Source organism: Pleurodeles waltl, chromosome 6, assembly GCF_031143425.1.
Source record: "Pleurodeles waltl isolate 20211129_DDA chromosome 6, aPleWal1.hap1.20221129, whole genome shotgun sequence".
Lineage (NCBI taxonomy): Eukaryota > Metazoa > Chordata > Amphibia > Caudata > Salamandridae > Pleurodeles > Pleurodeles waltl.
In genome coordinates, this window is record NC_090445.1 from 1,540,368,427 (window position 1) to 1,540,391,041 (window position 22,615).

Below are 22,615 nucleotides of genomic sequence, written 5' to 3' on the forward strand. Positions count from 1 at the left end.
GTCAAGGTCCGTGATTTTTACCTGCATGTATAACTATTCCACAATATTGACTCTAAACAAATGGCCAGGTAAAGTATGTGTTGGGAAGTACAGATGGTCTATTCTTGAATATTACTCTTAACCATTGTTAACACACTCACTTACCTATATGATATGATGGTAGTAGATATTGTGGTTGTAGGTTGATATTATACATTAGATATTGAGGCAGAATTCCCACTTTTATAAAACTTCTTGGGCTAGAGACTGACGTCTATGTAGACTGATTTTCTCTCGCAGGTTATTCGCTCTTGTGAAAATGAAATCATTTCAGACGCACCAATAGCTGCAGCTGAAGTTTTCGAAGTACTCCTCTCTATGACTTAGTGATAAGTGTATATAGATAATGTGGTCTTTGTTTGGTATTTTATACCATATTATGCCAGGGCTATCCAACGTCCAGAAGGGTTGGATCCATAGAGGGCTTTCAGGAGAACCAGTGATTATGTAAATAAGTTTAATTTCTGTTGATGTAATGAAAATCTGGCATGGAACCGGAACTTTTAGACCTGTGTTGGACACCCCTGGATTATACTAATATTAGAGTTCTTAATGGAGTGTGTAATTCGACTTCCTGGCTTGTTTATAGCGATCTAAATTTAGAAGAAGGGGTGCTTTGATGGATAGGAGGATCTTGTTCTTCGAGATCCTTGTTTTTCCTTGTTTTTACTTTTTTTTTAACACTTCTTAGTCCGTAGTCTGCTGGTTTCCTGGGGTTCCTGCCTGTAGGTTTGCAGTTTCACCCCCCACTGAAGAATGGGACTAAACATGTATTGTGAGGCAAGAGGTGTTTGTAGTATTTGTAGCATTGTACGTCATGTTGAGTTTGGTGAAGGCCAAACAGTGAGGTGTCTGCTGGAAGACAATAAGGTCTCTCTAATGCTCTGAAATGTTCTGTCCCTTTTTTGTTTAGAGCAGTATCCCCAGCTTTCCCTTTTGAGTTTCTGTTCTATCCATGTATAATGACCCCTTTCTCTTCTCTTCCTTTTACACAGGTGTTGTGGTTCATATTGATAACCTGAGGTGGGAAGGCGTTCCATTCATCCTGATGTCTGGAAAATTGTTGGATGAGAGGGAAGCGTATGTCCGGGTGCTCTTCAAACACCAAGCCTTCTGCATCCAGAGAGAGTCTATCAACAGCCTGTGCAAGCCCAAACAGGTTGTCTTCCATATTGGGCATGGAGATCTGGGCTATCCTGCCATCCTGGTCAGCCGCAACCTCTTCAAGCCAGCCCTGCCTGATGGCTGGAAGGAAATTACAGATCACCCACCCCATCTCCATCTATTTGGGCAGGCAGCAACAGATTTTCATGTGTACCGGCCTATGCAGGAAAGAGAGGCCTACTCAGTCCTAATTGCCAATATCTTTCATGGCAGAAAAGAGTCCTTCATTGTGAGAGAGAACCTCTTAGCCTCCTGGAAGTTTTGGACTCCACTGCTGGAGAGTTTGACTCATGAGGTGCCACGCCTTTACCCCGGTGGGATGGAGAATGGAAATACACTGGATTTTACAGTCCTTGGCAGCGAAATATCATTTATTCAGGATGACCCACTGAAGTTGATGGATGCAGGGGCGCGTCAGCACACTGCCAAAGACTTTGGGACCCTTAAGTCAACCTTCCGTGGCTCAACTCTGGTTTCTGGATGGACAGATGAACTCATCTCAGAGTTAGCTCAGGACATACATGAGACAGCTGAGAAATATGTGAAGCTTTCAGGAAAATTCCACCTAGCCATATCTGGTGGCTCCAGTCCTGTAGTCCTGTTGCAGAGACTGGCAACTCATCACTACACTTTCCCATGGAGGTATACCCACCTATGGATGGTGGACGAGCGATGTGTTCCACTCACTGATCCAGAGTCCAATTTCTGCAGCCTGCATGACCATCTGCTTCAGCACGTGCATGTCCCATATGTGAACATCCACCCCATGCCCGTGCATGTGAACGATCGCCTGTGTGTTGAGGATGACCAGGGCGTAGAGCTGTATGCCCGCGATATCTCCAAGCTGGTAAACAATGGCAGCTTTGATATGGTCTTGCTGGGGGTGGGTACTGATGGCCACACAGCTTCGTTGTTCCCTCACTCCTCTGAGGCATTAGGGAGTGACCGCATGGTGCTCCTGACGGAGAGCCCAAACAAACCCCACCAGAGAATGAGTTTAAGCCTTTTTCTCCTGAACAAGGCCCGGAAAGTAGCAGTGCTGGTGCTGGGGAAGGGGAAACATGACATTGTGACTCTAATTAGTAGGACTGGGCAAGATCCCCAGAAATTGCCGATTACAGGGGTGAACCCCACCATCGGCCAGATGGTGTGGTACATTGACTATGATGCTTTACTGTTGTGATCTGGAAGGGATCTTGTCTTCTACCCTGGCAACCGCTCCCATTCAACATCATACAAACTTTTGACCATCAAAGTGGATCCCTTTATTGTTTTTGTTGTAGTTTAGAATAGGGGGAGCATTTGGTTTTGCCGGGTGAACAGAAATTTGAAATGTGAAGTTTCATAACTACTTTAAGGGCAGCTCATGCTCCAATCAGTGCCTTTGTACAGACCTGTTTTGTTTCACATGTTTGGAAATAAGTAATGAGGTTACTACTTTTGAGGATAGTGATAAATTCTCAGGGACTTTTTGTTGATCTAAGATAAAGAGCTGCCCATCTGAGGTTCCATTTTTGTATCCACGTGCTGCAGTAGCAGATTTCTGTAGCTATATTTCATTTTTTAGAATCTTCTATAGCATCCTTACACAATTAAAAATTGGCCACAGGTGCTACATGGGGGAACACTGTTGGGCATCTATACACCCTATCGGGTTCCTTGGCCTCTAAGATGATCAAGAATATTCTGGGCAGTTTCAGGCCGGCATGACAATAGGCCAGTCTGTTTGTTCACCCAAAGTCCAATCGGGTTGACCAGAACATAGTGACCAATGTTATTGGCCACCAAGTAGCCAATAAAACATACTGCAGATCCAATTAATTTCAACTGTCCTATGCACTTAGAGTAAACTCATTAGCCTGAGCGTGTCTGAAGCTCCAGCTTTCCTGTTCAGGTTCTGAAGCATAGGAAAGCATACAGCAAGGTACCTTTTGCAGGCTGAGTGATGACAATTTCTAATGGTGTGGAATTCAAGTGAGGTAGGACCTGCCGAGCATAATTCTGAAACCTTCGGGTTCCACCTTTTAAGTTTTCTACCAGCATTTATTTAGTCACTATTAAATGAGGATAATGCCCTGATTACATACTGCTTATCTCCAGAAATGTGATCCCATCCTCCAATAGAAAGGCACTGGTAAGCACGTAAATAAAATAAAATGTTACAATTAAGCTCTTTCCCTTCAAGGGAAAGTCTGCTTAAGCCCTCCTAATTTCCTGCACTTCCTGTTTTTTAGCAAGCCGCTCAGGAGAACTCTGAGCCCAGTGAATACCTGCTCTCCCTCGGGAGGACCAGGATAGTTGAGGACTGTGATGAGGAAGAACAGGTATGGGAGTAATAAAGATTACCAGTGGGTAAATTAGGCATTACATCCTTTTCACTCTTCCTCATCACAGTTCTTGGAAAATGAGAACATGTCAAGCTGAAAAGGCACCTAGTAAATTAACACAGAGCAAACCAGACAGTGCAGTGCACACAGATGGGTGTTAAAACCATATAAACGACCGGTATCCTCAAACAAAATTAACCATCTATTAAGCCCTTATGAAAAAAGAAATAGGAAAAAAACACTTGAGTGGTAGAAGTGGTCGTAACGTGCAGAAGCATGGAACACCACCACACTGAGAACAGTAGAACCAAATGAAGAAGCAACATGGACCTGTCATTAATAAATAAAGGTGTCTGGAGATGCACTTCAAATTTTCAGAAGGGAACCTACTTCGCTTACATTCATTCTCTATGCAGCAGTCCCTCTTGTAGACTATCACGTGACTGAAAGCCGGAGAGGAACCTTATCCGATTAATATTCCAGAGACATGTCTTGCTTTATCCCGTCACTAATTGTGAAGACAGAAGACTTGCTGCTCAAGTGGCCTTGACCAGGAGAAACCAAAAAAGAGTCTGTTTAACAACCTTTCAGTTCTAGAAAAGTATATCTGAACTGCTTCCTCCACATCCAGGGAGCTTTAGCCCAAACGGGCTAGATCAGAACCATCTGGCAGAGCAGTGGGAAGCACAAAGTCCTCAACTAAATAAAACTTCGATTAAATCTTAGATTTAAAAAATGTCTTGGGGCAAAAAAATAACCATCAGACAGAAATCTCTGAGGGGGAGCAGTACATAGAATGGCTCCCAACTCACCCAGTTTCTACTTGTACTACTACCATAAGAGTCAATATTTTCCCTCCAGCTGATTCCAGTGGCTCAGGGGGAGCTATCCTAATGGCCCAAAGGACCAAGGACAGTTTTCCGGAGGCAAGAACTGGGGAACTCTAGATCTAGATAGGTGAAAACCATGGACAAACTACAATGCAGAACCATGCACAGCCAATTCCTCTGGTCTAGAAAAAAAAAAGGGTTTCATTTCTCTGCTGGAGCTCCTGTTTCTTGAGAGCTGGAAAGGCCACAATGGCTGTTTCTCTGCTGCATCCTTGGAAACAGTAGAGACCCCGAGGATAATAGCCGTCATGGACCACTGAAACAACTTATCATTTGAATTAGAAGCCTCCCAAACACTGGTGAGGCTAATAGACACTTTATCACAGAGAGAGACTTCACCTGATTTACTGAGACAGCCACCTTTAGTCGAAAGTGCTTCTTAGGGGGAAGGTAGAATGGCCTTTGGTTAATATGATCTACACCCAAGAACCCAAACCTGTGCTCATTTTAAAACACTGATTTGACTGGGGAGACATCTGCTAATGGCATATCTATTGCCTCGTAGGAGGAAGAGTAACAAAAATGTTTTTACCCACTTTGCATCCTCAACAGCCTGTTTTATGCCCCCTGTTCCGCACCAACATATCAGACCAAATAACTGCTGTTCACTTTTTCTGTTAATAGGAACAGTACCTCTCTTTTGCATCAAATCTCTTCTGACCCAGGAAAGGAAGCTTCAGTAGGGAAAACCTATAAATTGCAACCCCCTTTTTCACAAATGCATTCAGTACTGGTGTCTAGCTGCCACCAGCATTCATCAAATCCACTGCATTTTCTGAAACCAGCTGTGCCTGTCTCTCCATCATTTATCAAAGCCACTTTATTAAGGCCATCACCTGCACCAAAGAATGAAAATCATTCAGTGATAACCCTGCGGTATTTGCAGCATGACCCTCTTATCTTAAGGCAAACTTGGATGCAGAATTAATCCACCTGGGGGCAATAACCACCTTATTCACAGGATCACTGTGAAATGTAGCCACATTGGGGCACCCAGCAAGATTAGATAATGGGAGAATCAATTTTTTACATTTTTGTAAACTTGTCAAAGAAACCCATGAAATGGTACAATTCCTGGGAGGACTTAGGCATTGCAGGCTTCTCCGGATTTGGCCGTTCTTGCAAAATTAAATCCTTGATACTGGACACAAAAGGGCAAGCTTTGGTACCAGCAGGTTTATGCCCATCGAAAGCATCTTCGACAGACTGCGAATCCACAGAGGTAGAGGGCCATAGAACATCTCTAAATATCCCTTGATGTATTATTCTACCAGTGTTTCATACTCTGGGTCCCCTGCAGGGGCTGGGTACATGCAATTGGGTTCAGCTCCCTCTAGATGAGGCATTTCAGGAGATTTGAGAGTTGCCAACTTTCTGCTAAGAACAGCATTGACTGTGGCCTCAATAATAGCTTTCTATTGATCATCCCTGTTGGTTGGTAAAGCTCTCGAATAAGGAACCTAACCAGGAGCAGGAGATGTAGGGTGAGTAAGAGGAGCAGTAGAAATGGTACACTCCTTTCTGTGCTTCTTTGATTTTCTTCTGTAGGAGCGATCACTCCTCCTCTCAGGAGATCTCCAAGAAGAGGAAACATCCTGAGAGTTAAAGATATGCTTCTCCTCCATGTCTTCAACGATGCGTTCCCTTCTGCCACCTGTAACCACAGCAAAACATCATACAGCAGGTTGTAGCAGCACCATGTACTCCACGTGGAGCAGAGAACCACTACACCCACCATACACAGCATCTTATGAACTTTCCCCTCAGACCGCTGCCTCTCTGCAGTTCTAGTTGATGACAGGAAGTTGTTTGTTGGACCAGCTGCTGAACACCCCTTCCCTCAGTGTGGGGTGGGTGACTGGGAATGAAGCAGGCGCAATGGGTAATTCGGGCATGATTACACAGACCCCCATATTGTGAGAAAAGCAACTTTATCAGGACAGGTATGCAGTGTTATCAAAATTCATTAACATATAATACAAGAAGAGTATAAGCCTCGCTAATACATAGTAAACAACCTACCAGCCCCCACCCCCTAAAGTATACTCCCAAGATGCTCCCTTCATCCCACCTACCTCACCGTCCCACCACCCCTTTCGCATTTCTTCCACTCTTGCATCTCACGCCCATTCTTGATATAATGACATCACCCAAGCTTGCCCCAAACTCTTCCATCTCTCAAACCTAACATGCTTCAACAGTCCCCGGTGTTGTCTGCCCCTCCCGCCGTTCCCACGGTGTGCTTCCCCGTCCTTGAGGCGTGGATAAGCCCGCTCTTGATTCACCATTCCTCCATCTACTGCCACCCAGGAAAACCCTGCTAAGCTGTTTTCATGCCCCACCCCACTCGGGCCAAAACAACAACACTAAAAAGCAACATGCATTCAACACTATACTCTTCCAGCCTACAACTTTGATAAGAATTTGCACAGGTCCAGCATATATTATGCATTGCCAAACAGTGACTAATGTACTCCATCAGCTTGGTATACATTAACATCAATTTCAGCAATATGCTCAAGTGCCAAAACGTTAATACCACTCGACCAACAAAAAACTCTCACAGCCATGTTGATCTTCCGTCTCGCCTTCTCCACGCCTCGCCAATGTCTTCTGGGCACAAACTCAGTCCAGGCAAACAAATGCCTGCCCAAAGCTGCTGCATCCTCTTTAAATCTTCCTTTGTTGCTTTTAATAATGACAGTTGGATAACTGAACTGAATAATTTTCGCCCAAATGGATCATTAAATGGTCTTGACATTTCCTTCTAACAAACAAGTCCTGTAATGAGGGCAACAGCTGTCACCCATCTCATACCACTCTTCTCCCACAAAAGTACTTTGTGCCTGCAACTTGGTCTGTTGTCCACAAATCTTTCTGCCTACCGAACTAGAGAGCGTGCCACAATCCATTTCACTGTTTTTTTTCAGAGGCTGGGCCTCTCACACAACCTACGAAAAATGAAATAAACTTAGTAAAACAAACACAATGTTCCCTATTTACAAGTCTTTCTTTTCCTTATATATAGATCCACACATCTAGACCTCCACCTTACAAGTCACCTGTCTCCGCTCTGTAGACCCAGGCACCCTACTTCCGAAGCAGCTGCAATGCAAAGATAATGCGTACCAAACTTTTATAAAATAGCAAACCTGGCCTGTCCCTAAAATCCAACAACTCAAACATCCTAACTCCCCCCCCAAAAAAACATCAAGACCAAACAAAGCTTAAATACACACACCTCAAACTCATTGTAACGACAAAACTACAGCACCTCTATTAGCTTAATCACATAGAAAAAAGAACTGGTTCCCTCGCAATCCCACCCCATCTCCGAAACTTAGATCAACCCAACAAAGCACATCTTACCAAACCGCCTTCTGCTGGGTCGTAACCCCAGATCAGTTTACCACAAAATGACTAACAAGCCAATTTACCAGGAACCGTTGGTGCTAATAAACCTTTATCAACTAACAACACAACCCATGACATCCTCAGTATGCTATTGAATACCAGTCTCAACACCACCTCTTTGTCTCTCACCACTCATAAAAAATTCCTTCCAATCTTGTGCATACAATCTCCTCATAGACCTGGATTCCGTATACCAAATATTTCATCACATTCAAAACAGTCCCCCAGTGCCCAGATGTCCGACGGTAACTCAGTCTTCTTGTCTTCTTTTCCCGTGGCCATTTGGCAGACACTCTGAGAGATAAAGAGTCTGCTAGTTCATTGCTTGTTCCTGGGATGTGACTCTCTTTAAAAATTATATAGTAATGCAGACAACCCAGCATAAATCTTCACCAAACCCTCAAGTCCCTAGCCTTCTGCCTGTCTGCCGTCTGCACCACAGTCATGTTGTCCACATTGAACACCACCCTTTTTTTAGCTCACTGCCCCATACAACGAGTGCAACCAATAGTGGAAAGAATTAAGAAAAGCAATTCTTATACTTTGGCTCAACAAGTGACTTGGCCACTATTTAGCACACAACTGCCTATCCCATAAAAGGCCAAAGCTAATGGTTTTAGCTGCATCCGAAAACATCTGCACATACCAGGTGGTTTCCTCTTCTCCAAAAAAACATGCTTATACTATTAAAACAATCCAAAACTTTATGCTGAATTCTGAAATCTGACTGCAAAGCCAAGATGGCCAGCACTCTATGGTGCAGTAACTGTGCCCCACATACAGCCAAAACAATCCGCCTGCAAAAAAGTCCTTCCTTACAACCTACAAGCAAACTTAAGATGCCAACTTCCTTGCCTCACTCACCTTTGTTAATATAGCAACAATTTCTTGTATTTATCAGCTGGTAATTTTGCTTCTATTTTTAGCGTATCAGGTTTGATACCTGGAAAAATCAAGAGTGTGCCTGGTCCCATTTTCTCAGGAGCCAAAGGAACACCAAACTCATGTGCTATTTCCTGAGAAGTATTCAATAACTTAAAACATTCACCCAAACCACTTCGTACAACAAATAGAAAATCATCCAGATAATGTGACATTGACTTGGAACCTGCTTTCTTCACTGTCCACTGCAAGGAGGTACTGAAATACTGGAGAGGGGAACAAGAAATCACACAGCCTATAGGCAAAACTCTATCCACATGAATTGTCCCATCAAATTGCATTCCCAAAAGTTGGACATCAACAGGATGAACAGGCAATATGCGAAAAGCAGATTTTACATCACATATTGCCAATTCTGCTCCTTGACCCCTCCTGCGCACCAATGTGGTGGCATCTTCTACAGTGGCGTAGTGCACTGATGCGTTCTCATAAGCAATATAATCATTAACAGTTGAACCTATCGGCCATGATAGATGATAAATGAGGCAGTAATACCCTGTACATTGATTAGGTGCAACCTCTTAAGGAGACACCATGGGATCAGGCAGTGGCCAATCAAAAAATTGGCCTGCAATCCTCCCCTCCAGTACTTCTGTGTTAACCCCTTCCTGACCACAATAGGAAGATCTCAAATTCTCTGCCCAGCGCCGCAGTCTAAAGGCCTGTTAACCCATCCTGAAACCAGACTGAAAGACTTCTTGAAGTTTCAATGCTGCCTCCCTGTCAGGGTACCTACCCAACCACCCAGACATTTTTCAACTTTAACTGGAGTAGGTGCCCTTGCGTAAGGTGGGCCTTGTTGCCCCCTGCCCCCTGCCCTGTAAAGGACCCCTGAGTCATCTGATTATAACTGCCCAAACCATTGCGTAAGCAGGTGCCTATCCCCACATCTAGAACACTCCTGCCCATACCTGCACAATCGTCTAAAACAAGCTCCTCTGTTAAATCCACAGCATACTCCTCCAAGCAACATCCGCTGTCCTCTCCTAGCAAACTCCGCCCCTCCCTAGACGGGGCACCCAATAAGGGCAGTAATGGAATGGAAGCCCATTAGCTATGTGTGCAGAAAGCTGATATCCAATAATTAATGGTAATGGGTACCCAGGGATGCCTCGCCAGTTCTCACTCCTCTTCCTTAATCTCTCTTTCACCCGAATTTCTTGATGAAGACATTTAAAAATATACATGAACTCTCCCTTTCAATTTTTCTCTTTAGTTTTGGCTGACCAATGGGCACCCAACAGCATGGTCAGACCACGTAGGGCAGTTTTTTTTTTTCTTTGTCCAACTTTGACTCTTGTTTTTTCTCATTATTGATGCCCCCGTCTTATCCCCTCCTTCTTTTTCTGACTCTTTCCATGAGGAACTTAATTTGTTGTTTGTAACATCTCAAGTTTCCAAAACCGCTCTTTTTTCCCCCCGCTTTGCTAAAACATAGCAGTGTTCACATCCGAAGCCCCGGGTATTATTATTCCATTGCTCACCCCCACTGACTTAATTTTATGCCTTTTTACCCCATGTGATCCTATATCCCAAACTGACCACCAATTCTGCGTACCTTGTGAAAGCCATTTCATCCTTTACAAGTCTTCCTTCTGATCTGTCTTCTGAAAAACTTCTCAGTATCAGTTGGGAGGTTTGAAGTGCCCATCCGCCGTTGACTACTGAAAGGCACCAAATTCCCAACTACTGTTAACAGCATCACCCACTACATTAGCCTTCAAAAATATACTGCCCTTATCATCGTGATCCACAGTCTCTCCTTTCACCTCAGTTGCTTCATCATTGAAATCCAAAGACAATTCCTCATCCCCAGCCTCCACATTCACACCCCCATTTACACCCAGGAGTTCTCCATCACCCACTTACCCATCATACACCCTCCAGCCAGCCACAGTTGTAGGTGATTGTAGAATTGGTGACATGTCCCTCGTCATCGGAGAGGACACCAACAACTGCCTCCTCACTTCTTGTTGGCATACTAGGGCCATAGAAGACACTGGCACGGGCTGTGATTCATCACCAACCTCTCCCGTGCTGGCGTTGTAGGGCAAAGCCCATCCAGGCTGCTCCTGTCTGGGGGGTGGGGAGGGTTATCTGTGGACCCCCAAGTCACTAAAGCTTCTTATCTTCTTACCAACAACCTTAATTTTTAAAAACCCTGTTTCTTGCTTGAAGGCAAGCCCCTCTGTTAATTCTTTATCCAGAGACAAGGCGCTTACATCACACTCACCGGGAACTATGTTTCCCTGCAAGCTTTGGGGCATGGCATCATTGTGCACCTCCTGCCACCCAACAGCTGCCACCACCACGCTTCGTGCCACCTGTGGCCCAGACGACATCTCCTCAAAAGGCCCCCTGCTACCCCACAAAGACTTCTCACATGCCTCAGAAAAGAACCTGCAGGTGCCCTCGTCAACGGGAGGTTCCTTCCCCTGCAGGCTCTTTTTTCGACATGTTTTGTAGCCCTTCCACCCGCTGATTTTACTCTTATTTTAGGTGAGTCAGACTGTAATTTCTAATGCCCACATATAAGGTGCACCTGAGCAGTAGCCCTAATCGGCTGTGACCGTTTTCTCCCAATTGTTGGAGAGCATGCGGTGACTGCTGCAGCTAACCCTTTGGCCGCCTGCCTGCGTGGATGGTCCATGTCCACCCACGCTTGCTCCAAGACACCTAGTAGAATCAAATCATCCCAGCCAGCTACACACACTCTATGCAGTGCCTCTCTAACTGCCTCTCCTGCATCCCTCTCCATATTTAATTACATGAATTACCACAACTAACCTTATTTATACCCACCTACTTTGACTGTCTTATGGATCAAGGGTCAGTCAAAGAGGCTGGCCCTTAACCCTAATATATGGCACCTGAAATTCCACCCACCCCAAGCCTAATTGACCTATGGTAGTACTGTCTCAAGACCTGTTCCGCCTGCCCTGGACTTTGAATTCTCCCCCCCCCGGTCCCCAATCTTCATCCAAAATGTGAAAGAACAGGGGTTCACACATGAGCCATTGGGTGATGGCTGTTGACCACTATCCTCAGCAAAAGTTTGTCACAGCATTAACTGACACAGGAAAATACCGGAAGGGCTGTGGGTGAGGAGGGCTTAAATAGACTTTGAAAGGAAGGGGTTGAGTCGAGAAACATTTTTATGTTTCTGTGCTTGCCTGTGCCTGTGTTAGAGGGTGGGGCCTCATTTCTTAAGGACTTTGACGAAGGAGAGTGACAATGAGGTAATGAGTTGCCTTGTGCATGACTAGCCTCATCATGGACTGTTCTGACGGTGCACCAGTTCCTACATGAGTGCAGCACTCACAGAGCGCTCTTGGACCCCGGCTGTATTCAGTACTTGAAGGACGTTTGTTTAGCTTGCAACCAGACCTCACTGCAGCTGCTAGCCTTACCTGGCAAGAATGTGCCTTGTTCAGTCTTAGAAATATCTACTAAGCCCCAGGCGACGCCAGGGCATGTAGCGCAACCCCCAGTTTGACTGTTGAGGCATAGCCATAGTAGTAGACATTATTAAAAAAACATGAGACATCCACGCTGCATGTTGGAAGTGGAGATTCAGGCTACATGTCATTTTTGCAACTTAATATTAATGTTTACCTCCAAGGATTATCCTTGGTCTGCAGATGAGATACTGCCTTAAAGAGCTCTATATACAGAACATCTTGCCACCTCCACCCACAGATGAAAGTGTTGTGATCAGCTGGTTTTGCATTTTTGCTGCAAGGTTTTCACAAAAACAGTGAGATTTCATATTCAAGGGCTTGAAAAGTATTTATTTCTACTTTTGGGACCAATTGGACACTAAAAAGAGTGGTCTGTGCGAGGTTGCATGTAAGTGACACGATGTGCCATAATTTAATTAAATAGGTAAATTTACAGGTTTTTTTGTAGTGCTTATTCATGTATGTCGGTCTGTAGCAAAGTACGTTTGCCAGATTAGGAATTGCAGGTGCTTTGAGAATGCAATTTGCTCAGGGTCAACCTCTGTGTCACAGGAAGAGTTGAGATTTAGAACTGCTGTGTCTTGGTTCCACCACTTATAAATTGGTAACCTGAAGACCCCTCCTTCCCATTCCACTGTACCTCTGTGGTCTTCACAGAGCAGCAAGTGAAAGAAAAGCATCTCACTTGAGCTAGGTGCCAACAGCAGGTCTCTTTCTGAATTTTCTGCCCTTCGCCAATAGTTTTTAGTTGGGGATCCTAACTATTATGAAAATTGATGAAGTAAGAAAAAACTATGTGGTTGATGAGTAAAACAAATATTTTTTTTGAGGAAGAGCTATAGGCTGTGTTGCGGTCGAAAAAATTATAATGTGATATATTAGTTGTGTGCTGGCGAGTTTATCTATTCTCCCATTTAATTAGTGACCTGGGATGTTAGGTGGGTTTCCTCTGTATTTTAATGTTTTATTGCTTTTTACGTTTTCAGTGATGATTGTTTTGGCAGTTATGTGTTTTTGGGATAATGAGCATCTGCGATGTTCATTCGCTGCCAGGTCCTAGTCCTTGTCTCACCGCCCATAGGTTGGCGATAGTAAACTGAATGTACGTCAGTGTGAAGGCTGGCTGCTTCTTAGTGGAAGGTATCCTAATGGGAAGGCATCTATTATGACAGCTGTGCTCCCTTTACTCTTGGTTGGCAGCATTGCCGGAGAGGCTATGAAGTGAACGGGCATGGAAGTCTGCTACAGAAGAGATGCAGATCGTTAGACTGCGTGTGATAGTGGAAGGCACGAGTTGGTCAGTACTTTTGAGCATGCACAGTCCAAAAGCACAACCCCAACACCTTAATTTTAATGAATTAATGAAATTGCCAGAAATCAGGACAGTACAGAACCTTATGGAAAAATTACTCACGTTTGCAAATCACTTTCTTGCAAGCAAATGGTAGGAAGTCCTAACTGCTCCACTGTTATGCAAGGCCTTTGAACTAACAAAGGACAAGAAATGAGACTGTTTGTTTACGTTTTTAAGGTTCTAGGCTAGTCTTTAGTAAGTTGCAGAGTTAATTTAGACAAAGTACCAACCCAAATCAGGCTAAAGAAATCTATACGCAAAGGCGCAATGGTTTTGTAGAGATTTGTGCTTGTTTGGTTGCAAGCAGAGGGCAAAGCATCTCACCTGAGAATAGACTGGTACAATTTCACTTCAAAAAGGATATTGTTAGGTACTCTTGTGTAGTTTGGGTGCGGTGTTGTAATTTTAGTGCGGGGTGTTCTCACGATGGTCACATCCCCGTTATTTTGAATGATAATTATAAACTTTTGTGTAATGCTGACTTTGGGCACATATGCTGTGCATCATTTGGTTTGCCTTGCCTCTGTTTTTCTGTTAATCGCTGAAGATGAGCAAGTGTAAATTACAATACAAGAGAATGGCTGAGTTTGGAAAGAGAAAACTGTAATAAAATGGGGGGCATTGACCATTTTATTATTATTTATGCTGTCAAGACACTGGTATGTTGGGGAACCTGTTTCCCCTGAGCACTCCCAATTGCTTGGTTATTTGTTGTCGCCACTATAATTATACTGCCTGGCAGATGGGTTTTCTTTTAATCTCTGCTATGGCGCTTATCTCTTTCTAATTATACATCGTCCCTTTTTCTGCCCTTTTTTTGTGTCCGCTATTCAGCAAGGTTCAGGAAAGTGTGTTGTGGCCATAAAGATAAGGGACATTCCCCACTACCTCATAGTGCCCCAGTCTTTCCCACCTCCTTTCCCGCTCCGTATTCCGGAATAGGTAGTTCCACCCATGCTGTATTAGTACGCCTTCTAAAGTCTCCACTAAAAGGCCTGAATCCTAAGCCGATTCCTTACCCTGAAATGCTAGGACACTGGACACGATGGTCAAACCCAGGCTTTACCTCCATCTGGAAGAGCTTCCCCTTAAGTTTAAGCCATATTGTCCTAGCAGAGGGACAGTGTCTCTTTCATGTTCTGCTAACCTGAACTATTCTTACTCTTTCTTCACCCATAAACTTTTTGAGGCAACTGTGAAGCCCTGTAAAGTGTTGAAAAAACGTTGTGGAAGATTTAAAGGCAGCCTCCTAGCCTCCCTTCTTTGAGGACCTCATGGGTAACCCTATGTTTGATATCTTCCTCCCTCCCCATTTAAGATTAGTTTTGGCCAGTCACAATACCCCGCATGGTTTGTAACTTCACAAGACTCACCTACAGGATTATCAGATGAGACGAGGTATTGCTACAGGGGTATTGCTCTAGCCCATCTCGATAGTCAAAGGCGCTTAAGGCATCTAAACTTGACCCTAAGGCAATTATCTTCTTAAGTAATATGGTCAGTTCATATTCCTGGCATCAAGAATGTGGTTACCAAGTGGCACTCACTTTCTTGGAAAAACAGCAATTGGATGCAGCAAAAGCAGAGCAGGGTCTACTTTAATAAAGATATCAAATCTCTCCAGTTAACACAGCTTATTGTTATGCCCCCCCCCCCCCCTTTTGCCCTTATCTTTTCCTTTAAACTATTTTTTTTTGTTTGTGTTTTAGCTGTTCACAACAAATAGAGGCGCCATCTGAAAGCTGGCAAAAACCAATACAAAAGGCAGTCAAAATGCAGGGTGCATGATCATTGTAAGGGTAACCCTCATTAAAATGTGTGTGTTGAGTCTGAATGCAATATGGTGTAGAAACCAGAGAAGATCACAGTATATTTACCTCCATTTTTTTCTTAAAATTATGATTGGATATAAGGGGAGAAATCTACATTAAATAAACATAATAGTGAACCACCTAATAAAATACACACTATCCATGATAGTAAAAACCTTAATTAAATGAAGTAATTAGCATAGCACCTTCTATAAGTGTAACTGGTGTACTGAAGAAAAATGTTTTTCCTCTTTAGCTCCTTAGAATAAACTAAAGTAGGCTAGTGAGTGAGGCTGCGCAGAAAAGGCAGTCAGAAAGGAAGAAAAGGACAACAGACGGGAAAGCTTAATAAAACGTCTAAGTCCCAATGTAAGGAGATGACCTGACCCATGGCAAGAGTCAGACTGTGCCAAGAGAGCACTTGCAGCACATAAATAAAATAGGTGCATAATGGGTGAAATCATTATTCTGATCTAGCTGCAAGGACACCCAAGCTGCTTGGCACCTGATCTCTCTTGTTCCATGCGGCCAGGTTATGGAGCACCAAAGTCGATCAGGCTTGCTGGTTGTTCGTTCATAGTGTAACAATACCTTTAGGTACTAGTTATGTCCCAACTCCTTATGAAAGGACTCTCATTATAGCCATGCACCCACTGCTGATGTCTTTGGTTACTTCATGCTCCTCACCTATTCAGGTCCCTGCAAAGTAGCTTACAGCTTTAGTACAGAGCCAGGGTCTCGTTATGACACAAGACAGGGTAAGATGTTAACAATTTGGCTCCAGCGTAACCCAATCGGCCATCCTTAAAGAGACATAAGCAAAAGGCATTCATGACTCTTTCAAACTCACCTACCTGGGCCAGGAAATAGAGTGAAATTGAGAGGGTACAACCAAAGAAACTCTTACATCGTGTAGAGTTGTCTGACCTGTGGAGAACAGCAGACTCCTAAAGTTGTGTAGGAAAGAACCCCTCTACTTCTGAGTCTAAAACGCCAGGAGGAAAATGCCACTTCAGTACCAGGCTTCTCTGCATTTCAAAGGAATCCAGGCTTTCACCGCATCTTTATTGTAGTAAGCACAAGTCATGGGTCATTAATGAATGTCCAAAGGAATCAATGCTCCAGGTAGAAATAAATTTTTTGCAGTTGTGTAAACAAAAGAAAATCATGTACTGTAATCAGATATTTACTTATTGTCAGTACCTCTCAGCATCTGGTTTACTTTCTCTGATGTGAGATGTTGTCTCATGGTTGAATGGTGGACTCTGGAACAAGGAGATTTTAAGTAAAGCTAATGTTTTGTACTGCACCACTTCAAGTTATTCTTAGTATATTCTTTTATGTGTATTGGGTCCTGTATTTTTGGGAATTTTAGTGCTTAGCAGCAGGCTAGCACTAGTATTAGGAATGACAATTAAAAAAAATACTTTTACGTGTGGAACAGTTTCTCCTGTGCATGGAGAGGACAGACTGGTGCCTGTGGTAGTCTTAGGTTGCACACAATGAGAATGGAATAGCACAGAATGTATATTTTTCCACTCTCCGTATTGCATTCTATCCTAGAAACCGTGTGAAATTTACACCCACTAAGCAAAGGTAAATTTGAAAGTAAGATTTGTCATTAAAGAGCAGAAATGGAAACAAATGGATAAATAGCCCTCCTAGTGGGCTGGGGGTTGCGAGAACTTTGCAGGACAGGCATTAGATGGGAAGACTGCTTGGGCTTAGTGCTGACACATGTAAACAATGATACTTGAAAAGAGTAAAGCTGGTTACCGTACACATTGTGGTGCTAAACAGTGGATAGATGATGGGTGGACTGGTTTGGCCTGGAACTGAGTAGCGAGAGAGTGTGATCATAGCTGCAGACCATGCAGGGTCTGCATGTAGAAAGGACTGGAGATGAGCAAACTACATAGGCCTACGACAGGCACATCCATGCTTTAATACTGAGTAAAAACAGTAAAGGTGGAGACTAGTACTGCCTCAAGATAGGTGATGGTTGGACAGGTGGTGGGTGTGGTGATATATGATCTCAAATTGTATCATCTAGCTCCTCTTGTCCACATTTAGGAAGATGGGTAGGATTCCATTTATATTTATGATGGTGGCTTTAGGACTGTTGGGCCTCTAGTTGTTGTCAGTATCGCTGTAGCTTCTGTGTGATCTGAATCATCTGCACCAGCCGATTTCATAGATTGAACGATTCCAACATGTGAGCCCAGTTAGGGTCTTTTTACCTTTTGGTGGAGATTCCCAGCAGCTCTGCATCGTTCAACTAGTAGGCATTAGCAACAAGGATGGATTTCAGACCTTAGGAAAGTCTCCCAACTGTCAACACACTAACCTGCTTTGGTACTACATTATTGTAGTTGTATTCACCGTGCTAGGCTGCTTCAAGCCACTTCACTGGTCTTAGTCCCAGAAAGGCAAGAATCATGACTGTCAAAGTTATTTTTTAAATGTATATACCAGGATCAATACGCGAGCCTCACATTTCTTAGCTCTTCAAACACTGGAAGATGACTTTCTTATGAAACAGTTTTTTATAAGTAAATTGCAAAGTCACTTTTTAAGGTATTTTACGTATATTTTTCATACAATAAAAGTTTGTTTCTCTGGATTTGCCTCTTTGCATTTGTGATTTTCTTGGCCCTAGGTCAATAGGATGTAGGGGGGCTGTAAATGTACCCGCCAATAACACACTTGATTGTCCCTGACTAACAAAGGCCAACTGTGCAGTGTTGGATTTCACAATGATTACATGCAAAGGTGAGTGTTTTATTTTAAATTCTCATTACCACTTCATACTCTTTCTCTTCTTAGTCCTTTCCTATTCACTAAGGTAGTACATGTTGTGCTAAAGGAAACAACATTGCTTAAAAAAGAGAAGTTATTTTTTGTATTGCCTTGATGCATCCCTATCTTCTGAGTGCTAAGGGCCCTCTAGGTCTAGCATAAAGCAATATTGTAACTGTTATCAGAAGACCTATTGTGAACAACACTAATACTTACCATAGACTTTCGATCATCCTATTGCATATTATTGGTTGGCTCTCTTGTCAGTCTCATTTGTTGGCTTCTTTTATTCAATGGCTTTCCTTCTTGTTGTCCTTTTCTTGTGTTTGACCCTTACTCCCAAACACCATTCCCTCTTTACCTTCTCTAGCAAGATGGCAGTATTATGTGGTATGACTGGGGGGAGGTCTTACCCTGTAATACTAACACATTACCCATGATTGGACCGCAGGTTCACACCAGTAAATCCTAGCTCAGTCCTCGTACAGTGGCAGAGATCAGTCAGGCTAATTAGAAGAACACATGTAAAGCCTTCCACAACACCAACATGGACCATAAGTAATTTACATTATTCGAAAGAAATCAAACATCCATTTAGAACAATAAAGCAGATTTGTATCTTAATTTACACACCAAAACGAACTTTGTATCCTACATACAACCAGAGTTGTGAATTTTAAAAGCATTAAAAATAGATGCACTTCTGGTTGTCAAACGAATGCCATTGAAGTCGGGGGGAAGCACAGTGTGCAGTTGGTCACTTGTGGGGTGAGTTCCGTGGAACCCACCTGGAGTTAAGGTCTGGGGTCACTAGACCAATTTTCTATACTCAGATCCTTCTTAGCTTGTGCAGGGAGTCCGGGTGCCGAGGTAGCCTTGCTGTCCTTAGAAAAGATCGGGAACCGCAAGTGCTGTCAATCAAAGAACAGCACTCTGCAAAACAATACTTGAAGATGGAACTACCCTCTACCCTCGAAGAGTAGGGGCCTTTGGAGTCACAGGACCGGAATTTCACAGCTGGCACTGCGCAGAGGTGGCCTTGCAGCTGTCGATCACAGGAGGGTTGCACCAAAGATGCTTTGCCATTTAGTCAATGTCGCCTTCTTCAGGATGCAGGATCTCAGACGTGGGGTCGCTGCCGACATCGGTAACTATGCTGGGAGTTGCTCTGGAATTGGTGATGTCTGGGGACGGGTCGACTACCGGGCTGGTGACCAACAAGCCTTAGCAGCAGCAAAAGTAATCTTTGGGTACTTTGTTGGCTGGAGGTCAACAGAAGTAGTGTAGCGGCTTGAAACTCGTGAGCCTCCCTGCAACTCCTGGGGTGCAGGTCAATGATTTTCTTTGGGATCATTCAAGAGGAGCCCAATGGGTTTCACTTCTTGTGACACAGCATGACGATTCTTTTGCAGGTGACTGGTTCAACCTGTCAGGTGAGTCTGCTTCAATTTCTGACGTCCACTGGAGTCTCTCTTGCTGGGGACAATATGCTTTTGCCATGGTCTCATGTCGAACACACAGTTACAGTATATGGTCTCCTCAGGGCACTTAAGTGTCCTCTCTTTGCGCTGCGGCGGAGTCCAAAGTCCTGTTTTTTTGGTGACAGCGTCTTCTCTGTGACTCTTCTCAGATGCAAAGTCTAAACTGCAGTTTTGGTAAATCCCAGTTTAGGGAGCGTTAAGGCCAAAGGGCTACTGGTCCCTGCTGCTAGTCCACCCCTGAGGCAATGACTTCCTTTGGGAGTATGTCACTTTTCTACCAAGAGCCCACTAATTCAGGGATTGCCAGGACCTTTCCTTGGCTGCGCAGATCTCTAGCCTACCCTAAAGGTGTGGCTAGCCTCTCAGAGGTGTACATCTCCTGCATAGCTAATTTTCCCACCTGTCATCCTGGACAGGGCGGGAAAGGCTTGGTCCTCGAGTGGGGGATAAGAGATTACAAGTCAAGGGTGGTGAAATCCATTAAGGCTCACTGCCTTGATTACTGTTCGCACTAGCCATCCTGGGAGGGTGAAGGTGTGACCTCCTCCCTGCTTAGGTCCTTTGGCTCCATCCTGGGGGAAAAGTGTTAGCACAACCAGCAGGAGGGTAGACTCTTGTCCTGGTGGCAAATGGCTCGGAAGAGCCCGGCAAGGCAAGAAAAAGCTGGAATCATGGTGGGCATCCACTACGGACACCACCAGGGTACATGCTAGCTAATCCTGGGCACAAGAATCATGCGTAGGTTTAAAAGGCACAGTGTTTAACACCAAACATAGGGGAACTCGGTCCGGTCATCTTGAAGCTGTATATCTGTGGTTTGCCCGGGTGCCAGCCCATGTTATCCTACGGCCCGACGATCACTTGCAGTAGCATTAAGTTTAAAATGCTATAACAGGATCATTTATGCTCATATATATATGTCCTCACTCATAACACAGTGCATCCTGCCTCCTGGGCTATAGAAGGCCTGCCTTAGGGGTGACAGACCAGTACTATGGGCAGTTTGGTGACTCTGCCAGCACCTGGTGTGGGCTGAGTCGAACTCGAGAAAATGAGCTGCTCATGCAGACTGAAATGACAGCTCTGCAGGCTTTGCTTTTACTCGGGCTAAGCAGGGTGGCACAATCTGCCTCAGCCTGGGTGATCCCTTTACCACCCCTGCCCAGAGTATCACTGGTACCATTTACAATGGCCTTACAGTTGTGGTAAAGTCCTTGCCAATTGGGTTTACAGAATCACAGTACAATTCAAGGAGAAGAGCACTGGCACTGAGGCCTGATTAGCAGGCCTCAGTGAACTCCGATCAAAAACAACAGCATCAGTAATCTAAATAGGGGCAAAAAACGTAGGGGAGTCATCTATAAAGAGTCTAGTTTCCTGCACTTTCCTTCTGTTTTTTTTTTTATTCACTTGTATCCTTCCACTGCTTGCATTCAAGGAACTGTATTTTCCATTTGCGTTAGCACTCCATGGAAAAGCATGTGGTGTCTTACTCTTACCTCTATTCTGTGTGGCACTTCCTTCCACTACACCCCCACTTCACACTTTCCAGTTTGTTCTTCCACCCCTCCAGCTCTTCCAGTGCTGCTCTTGCCTCCATGTCCTGTTTAACTTTTTTCAATTCCTTTGTTTCCCTCCACTCCTGTTATCTTGCCGTCTTAGCTCACTGCCACCACTCTTTTAGTAACAATAATGTATGTATTGTATGATTAAATAAAACTGTTACAAAATTAAATATCCAGTTCAAACTTTACTAAAGGTTATTACAATTTCATTTTAAACATTGTCAGTGAGTGATTTTGAGTAGCCTTTTTTGCTAAAATTGCCTTAAAAAATGTCACTGTGCTGCTGGTTAATTGCATGTCCAAAGGGTTAAAACACTTTGCTATTCCCACCACCTGTTAGTGGCTTCAGTTGTTCTCCACCTTTCCCAATCCTCCATTGATTTCCCCCCCCCCCCCCCCGTTCCTGTTATGGTCTGCTTTTGATTTAATATTATCCCTCAGCTCCTCTGTCGCTCCCCTGCCTCTCCTGACTTGCAATCCTTTGCCATTCTTCCCTACCCCATTCCCCCGTCCCATTCCATGCTGGCTGCTGCAGTCGGGTTTGCTAATGCCTTATCCTTTAACAGTACACCAAAATTGTCAAAGCCGATAGCAGTGACCAGCCATTTTAAAAGTATAGACAATAATTAGAAAGCATTGTTTTTTATACTTGCAAGATGTCCGCCACATTGCTTGATATGTCTGATAATGCAATGTGGCGATCACCTAGAAAACATTCTCTTCCATATCTTCTACACTGTCCAGAAGGCTGCCACATTGCGTCAAGCTCATTCATGTCCTTTATGAGAAACCCGCCTCCATCGACCACTTATGGATGCACTCTGGCCGCCTCCTACAAAACTCTGCTGGCATTCTACAAGCCATCCCTTCATATTTCTCCTTAACCATCAATCTATCCTTCTTTGCATAACGGGCTATGATGTCCTTCTCAATCGCATTTCTCAGTCTCCTCTCTGCTTCCCTCTTTACTACCTTATGTCTCCTTCTCATAATGTTTTACTCCTTGATTCCTTGAGTGTCTTACAACTCACCTCTCCCTGTTCCATTTATAGCTGACAGCTCATCATCTCCCTGCCACCAGTTGTCACATTTTCCCCTCTACCATTCCTGAACTTCTTATGAAAAGCTGTCCTCACCATCCCTTAAAAGTTGTGCCCTTAAGCCACCTTTGACGTTGATGACTTCCCCTTTGTTGATCACACTGACGCTTATATTCCACCTGCCTTTCCAATGACTAATGCCCCAAAACATCCCCCTGCACCTGAAGCTGGGCACCCTGGGCCACATTAGATCCCACAAGCCTTACTTCTCCCCCTACCTGCCCTAGGACATCCATATCTTCCTTATATGTCAATCTCTGTTTACCTG

The 22,615-nt window shown here is 44.1% G+C and overlaps 1 protein-coding gene across 3 annotated transcripts in view; it reads left to right on the forward strand.

Annotated features, from left to right (window-relative positions):
* Positions 1 to 18,025, forward strand: part of H6PD (hexose-6-phosphate dehydrogenase/glucose 1-dehydrogenase) — an 83,566-nt gene extending 65,541 nt beyond the window's left edge. For all 3 annotated transcript variants that reach the window (XM_069241157.1, XM_069241158.1, XM_069241156.1), the window contains exon 5: positions 1,035 to 18,025. In XM_069241157.1, the coding sequence (XP_069097258.1) occupies positions 1,035 to 2,386 (1,352 nt within the window). In that variant the 3' untranslated portion in view covers positions 2,387 to 18,025. The remainder of the gene's footprint in view (positions 1 to 1,034) is intronic.
* Positions 18,026 to 22,615: the final 4,590 nt, after the last annotated feature.